Below are 8849 nucleotides of genomic sequence, written 5' to 3'. Positions count from 1 at the left end.
TATATGATTACTGGTTATTTGCTGCTAAAAGCTCATTTTTTGTAAGGTTTGACCCTCCCTAACATGTTTTACCATCACTCGCCCTCCCTGATTATACTATCCTGGATCCGCCACTGTCTACAAATACAACATGAAGCATAGAACTAGTCTAACACCTCACCGAGACCCAACCACAGACACCTGAGCTTCACGACAATGCCCACAGGAGGTTCACGGTGCCAATCATTGGCGCTACCAAGCCCGATCATACAAACAAGGGTTTTAACCCGGAGCCATCGAACAAGGGTAAGACCCAGGGTGACTTCTTCAGGAAGAAAACATCACCCATGGGCGTCGCCGGCGCTGGTGCCAAAGGGTGAAGCTTTTGCTCGAAACTCGCTTGCACTATCGGGAGACCATCAAATAAAATTAAAGCCCGTACCTAGGGTTCGTCCACTGGCCTTGTTGACTGACTGTCCTAGAGAGTCTCTTTTCCGGGCACTTGCTCCGGGTTTTTCTCTCTTCCGCCGGTCATCTTGATCAACGGTTTTTTTTTGGTTTTCCGATCTAAAATCGGTTTGCATCGCCCGCCGCCGCCGTCGACATCCGTGCGCCTCTACTTCGACACTGGCGCGACCGTCCGGCCTCTTCACCGAGCCAGCGGCCTCGCGCGACAGGCGGCCCCTCACAGCCGTCGTCTGCGCGCCTGCCCGCCCGTCGATCTACACCGGCCGTCACCGTCTTGCTCTGACCGGGACACCTGCATCGCCCTGACCCGGCGGCCACGCGCCTCCCTCTTATGCATGTAGTAACAATATATAAAAGATATTGTGCTTCTTCTTTCCCGGATCGAAACATGCCCATGCATTTTACTGTTTAAAAATTCGACCTCGATAGTACATAAGTGTTGTTTCATAAGATTAGTACTCCCGGTCTCAAAATATAGGACCTTTTTTTGGCACTATCATCATATATTTCGTCCGGTGACCAAAAATCTTGGGTTCACCATTGTTATATAGACACTACGTCGTACCACTCCAACAATGGCACGTGGGAAAATCTATCTATCTATCTATCTATTATTATATTATTAAAACAAGAGAGAAATAAGCACTCACGTTCATCCACATAAATTCTCAATCATTAACTTTTAATATAAATGGCTAAGATTTAAAAAAATACCCCCTCTCTCTCAGTTTACAGGGCGTGCGCGTATCCCTAGTTCGTCAATTTGACCAACCTAATACAAGTCATATATTATAAAAAATATACCAATATAAACTTCAGATGTTATATTTTCAAAAGGTATAATTTTTGTGTTACATAGTTTATATTAGGATGATAAAATTGACAACCTAGGTAATCGCGTAGGACTTGTAAACTGTGACAGAGGGAGTAGCGTGACATAAAAATATTGTGTCTAGGCATATGTTATGTTGCCCATGCCACGTCCATCACTTACATGCATATATGATGGGAAAGTGCAATCACAAATAGTACGTGCCAGAGTTTCTAGAAAAAGAAAAAACAATTACATACAGGAGAAGGACACGCTGATGCTCACAATGCCACAATCACGTGCCATCGCAATTACCTGCATGAGTCTCTAGAAAAAAGAGTTACGTACAGAAGAAGGACACGCTGAAGTTTACAATGCCACCATCACGTGTGTTTATTGTATGTAGAAATAAGGGAAGGTAATGAGAAACAGAAGGAAAAATGAGATGCTGTCAGGTGCGATTTGAATCTTTTCTTAGTGGGGTTTGAATCTATTTACTTACAGGAGAAGGACACGCTGATGGTCACAATGCCATAATCACATGTCATCACAATTACGTGCACGAGTCTCTAGAAAAAGAGTTTTTTACACGGTACAGACGCAAACGCTCATATACACGTACATACACTCACCCATATGAACGCGTACACACACACTCTACCCCATGAGCACCTCCGATAGACTGAGCCATCATATCATCTTGAAATTTATGAAGTCATCATAGGCACCTCGTGGTTGACGGGAACGTCTCCTCCCACTGAATGTGCAACGCCGAAAATACTGAAATAAATCCAGGAATAAATGCGAGCACCAAGATTTGAACCCTGATAGGCTAGTATACCACAGTCCCTCTAACCATTCAACCACATGTTGTTCGCCTCCAGAAAAAAGAGTCACGGACAGGAGAAGGACACACTGAAGTTTAAAATGCCACCATCACGTGTGTTTATTGTATGTAGAAATAAGGGAAGGTAGTCAGAGACACGAGGAAAAAGGAGATGTTGTCAGGTGCGGTTTGAATCTTTTTTATTGGGGTTTGAATCTATTATACAGTTCAGATTTTTGATGATAAAAGAAGAGCCTATTAAATTTAAAGAAATCATACTAAAAAAAGGAAATCTCGAGACCTTCACGTTGTAGTCGTAGCTTTTTTTCATTTTGGGCAGGTCAGACGATAAAAGAGGAACGTATTTTTTGGGCAAGTCACGTTCAAAAGACAGAGATCCTTGACCGGATTATAAATACAACAATAGATATCGTTCATAACTCAGGTAATATACATCTTGTAGAATCACGTCCAGCGGGAAGATTTTTCTTTAGGCATCGAGAAGACCTATATTATACTGTATTATCAAAAGACTTCGGTTGGGCCTGCGCCGGTAAATGAGGCTGCGAGCATGGCAGTAGCTCCATGTCATGGTAGCGGCCCTCGCAGCCGCAGGATAGATAGGCTCTCCTTGGCTCCGACCGATGTGAGATTCTGGATGTCATGGTACCAGGTGTCCGAAGGACGATCGTGAGGAACTGAGGATCATAATAAGCAAAAAATAAAAATAAAAATCATAAGCTACTATGTGCGCAAACTAAAAGACGAGAATGCATCTGTGGGCTAGGGCAAGGCTTTTGAGCTATGAATAAGCTTAGCGTCCACTTCTCTACTCGGCCAAATGGCTGTCTAGCTAGGTTGTCAAGTTCACATGTGAACGATCAATCGGCTCTCAGAAGAGGAATAGCCAAGGTTAGCCTATTGATTTAATCATCCGTACGTAACTATTTTTTTCTATTTTCTCGAACCAGGTAGCTAGGAGGATTGCATGTGTTGTACTATCTTCTACATGTAATTTGAAGCTAGCGATTCATAATATGATGTATCGGTTCACCCAAAAAAAAAAAGATAATATGACATATTTATTTTCATTGTTTCATACAATTTATACCAGACTGCAACCTTTGCAGAGATAGATTGGATACATATGACAAAGGACTAAACATGTCTGGTGTGAAGACATACATTCTGCACATGCTATACTTTTCTTTGATGGAGGAACTATATTCCCAAAATTAGTGATGGAACCAGCTAAGGAAATTCGATGAGGAAAGCAAAGGGACCGCACAAGAGGGCCTATATATGCACTTATTAAAAATAGAGTATCTCTTACATGTACTATTTAGTTCATTCGTTAAACACCACCTCTGTCCTGGTTTATAAGCCCCCTTTGTATTTTGTATCAAATTTTAAGTATAGATTTAACTAACAAAATATTAATGCATGTCGCAAAAAATTATATTGTTGGATTCATATTTCGACATAGTTTTCAATTATATAATTTTATGACATGCATTAACATTTTGTTAGTTAAATTTAAGGTAAAAGTTTGGCACAGAATAAAATGGGGACTAATAAACCAGGACAGAGGTAGTACATAGATATGTCACTTCACAAAAAAAAAAGATATGTCACTCGCAAAAAGAATAGTTATGTCAAGATTTCAAAATCAAAGTTATTTTAGCATTTTTCTATTAATGCATATCAATAGTTAAACGTTTTCTTACACAACTAAGCAATAGAGATAATTAGAGGAATACTCCCTCCGTCTGAGTTTATTAGGCCTCTCAGCATCACAAGCATGTCGCTTTTTATAAGGCCTCGCTTTGGAAAGGTGCATGCATGCAACCATTTCACTGGTTGCATTGAAAGCCATTGTTGTTGGTACCATGGCTCGGAAATTAATACATTTTATGCATGCTTTTTTATTGGCTGCATGCATGTGAGAGAATGCATTGGGAGTGGAATGGAAGAATTAATGTAAGTAAATTACTATGTGTCTTGGTCTAAGAGAAGTTGTCTTTAGGCTAATAAACCCATATGCCAAGGTACCTTACCAATAACGGTGACAAAATGCATATACCGTATACGTATTTTGGCTATATGTTTGCCTCTTACCAACAACTCAATGCTAATATGGGCATAAAAGCACATAGAAAATCTTTGCGCGGGTCACCCCGCTAGTTCACTTCTATATAAAGAGCTCTTTTGTCGTAACACAAGCACGCAAGAGAAAGGGGGGCAGAAATCTTTGCAAGTTGCAACGACCTTATCACTTATCATCTTTGTTTGCATCAGGTTATTTCGTAGTATGCTTATCATGTTAGTTTTCAACATGGGATAGCAGTAGCTTGGTAGGTACTAACAGTCTAACAGTAATACTACATGTATCGTGCTTTTCCGGTGCATGCATATATGCAGATCGATCGATGGGTTCAGAGAAGTTCCCAACCCCTGTGGCCGACCTGTGCGACGCGAACGCCTCACTGATCCTCGCCGGCGAGCTGCGCATCCTGGAGCCCGTCTTCCAGCCGTACGGCCAGTGCAGGTCCTTCTCGGGCCGGGTGGTCACCATGCGCGTCCTCGAGCACAACGCGGGCCTGCGCGCGCTCCTGGAGACCCCCGGCGAGGGCCGCGTCCTGGTGCTCGACGGCGGTGGCAGCAAGCGGTGCGCGCTCATCGGCGGCACGCTGGCGGAGGTGGCGCGCGGCAGCGGCTGGGCGGGCGCTGTCGTGAACGGCTGCGTCCACGACGTGGATGACGTGAACGGCTGCGCCATCGGCGTCCGCGCGCTCGCCAGCAACCCCCGCAAGCCCCGGAAGAGCGGCGCCACGGAGATGCACGTGGACGTCGACGTCGGCGGTGCCGTGGTCCGTGACGGGGAGTGGCTCTACGCGGACAGCGACGGCATCATTGTCTGCGACAGGGAGATCAATGGTTGATGTGATCGACCCCAACGTGGCTTATTCCACACAGTTTGTCTTCCGATGTCTGCCTCGCGTGTTCTCTCTAAGTTTGGTGGCGATATTGTTTTCTCTCTTGCATGGGGTGATTCTTCATGGGCGATCTAAAATGCTCCATTAAAAGTATTATTTCTGGTAAGATGTAATAATACCATGCATTGTTCTGTGCATTTCATTTCTCGTTCATGTCCACATGTTTCTTAACGTTTCTTTGTTTTTTTCTTTAAATTGAGCCTCGCGTGTATTAGATCAATGGAAACATTGTGTACAATGAGATCTAAACACTAGTAGAAAACGAAGCTTTAAAACCGGTTCGTAAGGGCCTTTAGTGCCGGTTCCATAACCGGCACTAATTGGTGGGCACTAAAGGGACCCCCCTTTAGTACCGGTTCGACACGAACCGGCGCTAAAGTGCCACCACGTGACGTGAGCTCGCGCCCCGGTATGGGGAATCTTTAGGGCATCTCCAGCCGCGCCCCCAACAGGCCTTCCCCAGGCGATTTTGCCGCGCCGGCGCCGAAAAAACGGCCCAGTCGCGTCCCCAGAAGCCCGTTTTTTGCTGGCTCGGGCCAAAACTGGTGCCGGCGGACCCAGGCAGAACCCATGCCCTGGTGGCGCTTGGGGAGCCGGCACAAGCGAAAAAGGCGCGTGGGCCCTCCCTGGCGGCGACCCGAGGGCCTTTTTCCGCCGCTTCTTGACGCTTTTCCCTCGCATCTCTTCCGCTCGCTCGCCTTCCTCCCGCCATTCCCTCTCTTTCTCCCGCCAAACCCCCTCCAGCTCGCCTTCCAGTCGCCGCCATGCCGCCGAAGAAGTACGCCATGCCGCGCGCGGCGGCAACCATGACTGGCACCGTGGCCCAGGCGAAGCAGAGGAAGCCGAGGGCGCCGCCATCGAAGCCACCGGGCATGTCGAGCGCCGAGTGGAGGGTGGAAGTTTAGCGACGCGACGCAGTCACCACCGACCGGCGGAACAGGGCCATTGCCAAGAAGGCCCGCGACAACGCGGCGCGTGCGGCGACGTCTTCCTCATCGGTCGACCACGCGGGGATGATGAATCCACCCGTCGTCAGCAAGGCGTCAGATCTCCATGGGGATCGTCGTCGCCCGGCTACGCCGACGGCGACGCGCACGGGGGGTTCAACCCAAACGTGACCTTCCCCATGGCCACCCCGCGACGCGCACACCCTCGCCCGCCTTCGTCGGCGTGCAGTACCCTCCATACAACTACTCGCCGCCCGCCGCCTACGCGTCCACACCGACGCCCCATCTCCGCCGTGGACCGCTGCCCTTCTCGCACCTCGGCGACACTGACGACACAGGAGCCGACATGGACGACAACATCGTGACAGGATCAACCGCGGCCGCCGCGTCTCCCGGGTTCGCCACCCAGGACGAGGTAGTGGATCTCAGCGGCGACATGGAGGCCTAGCTCGGCTACGTCTACGGCGAGGACGCGCACGAAGCGCAGGAACCCGAGAAGGAGGAGGAGGACGAGGCGGAGGAGGAGGAGGAGCCGGCTCCTGTTCCGACGAAGGGGCGCCAGAAGAAGAAGAAGCAGGCGGCTAGGTCAGGCGAACCGGGCATCAAGTGGACATCCAAGGAGGAGGAATGCCTCGCCAAAGCATGGAAAGCCGTCTGCCTCGACCCGACCACCGGCGCGAACCAGAGCTCGGAGACGTACTGGGACCGCATCAAGGCCGAGTTCGACGAGCGAAAGCTCGTCGACCCGTACTTCAAAGGTGTCTACATGCAGCGCGGCTCCAAGGCGATGGCAAACCATTGGGGGCGTATCCAGTTGGCGTGCAACAAATGGCATGGAATCGTCGAGGAAGTCGCAGCTCACCCAGAGAGCGGCGCCAGCGTTGAGGATCAGGTACGTACGCCATTCGCCCGCATCTCTTTGTCGTCAACGCCCGCCGCCCGCCAACTGTTTGTTCCTCCACGCAGCTGCTGCGTATGTTCACCATGTATCGGCGCGACAACCAAGACGCCGACTTCGAGCACCTCCACGTCTACAAGCGCATTGACAAGTGCGAGAAGTGGGCGGAAGTCCGACGTACCCTCGACAAAGCCAAGGAGACATACAAGCCGGACGCGACGACTCCGGGCGCATCAGAAGGGCGGCCGGACGGCTACAAATTGGCAAAGAAGGGGGAAAACGCCGACGCGGCAACCGCGCGAGTGCAGGAGTCCATCGAGCATTGCCTCGCCGACGCCCAGACCCGGGCCGTCCTACGTGAAGAGAAGACCAAGGCGCGGTGGTCGTCGCTGATAAAGAACAACGCCATCAAGCTCGACCTGCTCCGGACGAACGTCGCCGCGAAGAAGAGGAACACCGACATGGCTTTTCTGATGGGCGGGGCGGACATACTCCAAAGCAACGACGAGCAGCTCAAGGCGTGGTACATGGCGGAGCGCGGCCTCATCCTGAACCAGATGCAGACGGCTACGCCGACGACGCAAGCTCCCGCGCCCGCGACCACACGGACACCAAGCCCGAACGACGACTCTACATCGCCGCCCAGCAGTGCCGAAGCCGCACCGACACAGCCCAGCACTGAAGCAGCTCCGACACCGTCGAGCCCGCGCACGCCGACTGCGCCAACGCCTGGAGCCGACCCCGCCGAGTGAATCATTGCGCACGCGAACTTGCGGCGTGCGGCGCTCTATTTTTTGTAACGCCAGACTACGTCCGATCGCCAGATTTGTGGCGTCTTTTGAGGGCGAGAACGACCAAGTTTAATTTTCCCGCATCCTGGGGCCGGCGCTTGGGGGCGTGACTGGGAGCTAGGTCGCCCCCAGGGGCCGAACTAGCGCCGGCACGCCCCCAGGCCGCTCTATTTAGGCGCCCTGGGGGGCCGAACGGCTGGAGATGCCCTTAGTACCGGTTGGTGTTTCCAACCGGTACTAAATGTTTTTCTTTAATTTTTTTTGAAAATTTTGGAAATTTTTTTGATTTTTTTGATTTTTAATTTTTCTGAATTATTTGGTGATTTAGTCTCTAATCACCTCTCTTAACTGCTCAAGTGTGTATCACTCATTCGAAATCATCTAACTTCCCGACCAGTCACCCATCCCTCTCACTACTCCAGCCCGAGCACGCTTAACTTTTGGGTTCTATTCTCCTTCGTTTCCAAGTCTGCACTTGTTGTTTTCCTGACAATAGTAAGATGTCAATCCTATTAACCTTCAGGAGTTTAGCTTGAGCATGAAGTCACACATTTCACTGTTTGAGTTTGAAACTATTATTCTAAAAAACAGTAATTATTCAGTAACACTAATATTTCTTGAATAAGTTTGACCATAGTTTGACCATAGTTTGACTATCGTTTGACCACAGTTTGACCATAGTTTGACCATAGTTTGACCAAATTTGACCAAAATTCAAAAAATTGAAATAATTATTTAGTAACTCTAATATTCTTGAATAATTATGTAGTAACATTAATACTTCTTGAATAAGTAGTTTGACCAGATTTAACAATTTTATTAAAAAACACTTAAATTTGACCATATCTTTTTTTCGTTTTGGAATTTGAGGATTCTAAAAAATTGCAAACAGGCCATAGGCCGTCTCCATCAGATGCGGATTTTCATGCTGAATTTTTTGATATATTATATGTTTTTTCCAACATCGTATGAAAAAGTTATAGCCGTTTTACATTTTCCCTACACTTTTTGCAAAACATGTCCAAATTTAAGTTTTCAAATTTTCCTAACTAGTAGATGTAGTAATATAACTACCTCTCGAAGGATTTTATTTATTGAAGTTTTTATCATTTTCTTTTGATTTTTTCAGAACT

At 48.3% G+C, this 8849-nt stretch overlaps 1 protein-coding gene across 3 annotated transcripts; it reads left to right on the top strand.

Annotated features, from left to right (window-relative positions):
* The first annotated feature begins 4310 nt into the window (after positions 1 to 4310).
* LOC119332170 (putative 4-hydroxy-4-methyl-2-oxoglutarate aldolase 3) lies at positions 4311 to 5306 on the top strand. 3 transcript variants are annotated; one of them, XM_037605342.1, is made up of 2 exons: positions 4311 to 4382; positions 4506 to 5306. In XM_037605342.1, the coding sequence occupies exon 2, from the start codon at positions 4514 to 4516 to the stop codon at positions 5024 to 5026; it is 513 nt and encodes a 170-aa protein (XP_037461239.1). In that variant the 5' UTR covers positions 4311 to 4382; positions 4506 to 4513; the 3' UTR covers positions 5027 to 5306. The 3 variants fall into 3 exon arrangements, with proteins under 3 accessions (XP_037461239.1, XP_037461241.1, XP_037461240.1); XM_037605344.1 differs by having other exon boundaries at positions 4326 to 4382; positions 4461 to 5306; XM_037605343.1 differs by having other exon boundaries at positions 4327 to 4411; positions 4499 to 5306.
* The last annotated feature ends 3543 nt before the right edge of the window (positions 5307 to 8849 follow it).

Source organism: Triticum dicoccoides, chromosome 7A (genome assembly GCF_002162155.2).
Source record: "Triticum dicoccoides isolate Atlit2015 ecotype Zavitan chromosome 7A, WEW_v2.0, whole genome shotgun sequence".
NCBI classification, from domain to species: domain Eukaryota; kingdom Viridiplantae; phylum Streptophyta; class Magnoliopsida; order Poales; family Poaceae; genus Triticum; species Triticum dicoccoides.
Note: the sequence above shows the minus strand (reverse complement) of the source record. Positions and strands in the feature narration are given on the sequence as shown.

Coding starts and splice junctions, on each gene's coding strand:
- LOC119332170 (XM_037605342.1), top strand. CDS start 4,514: ATGGGTTCAGAGAAGTTCCCAACCCCTGTGGCCGACCTGTGCGACGCG.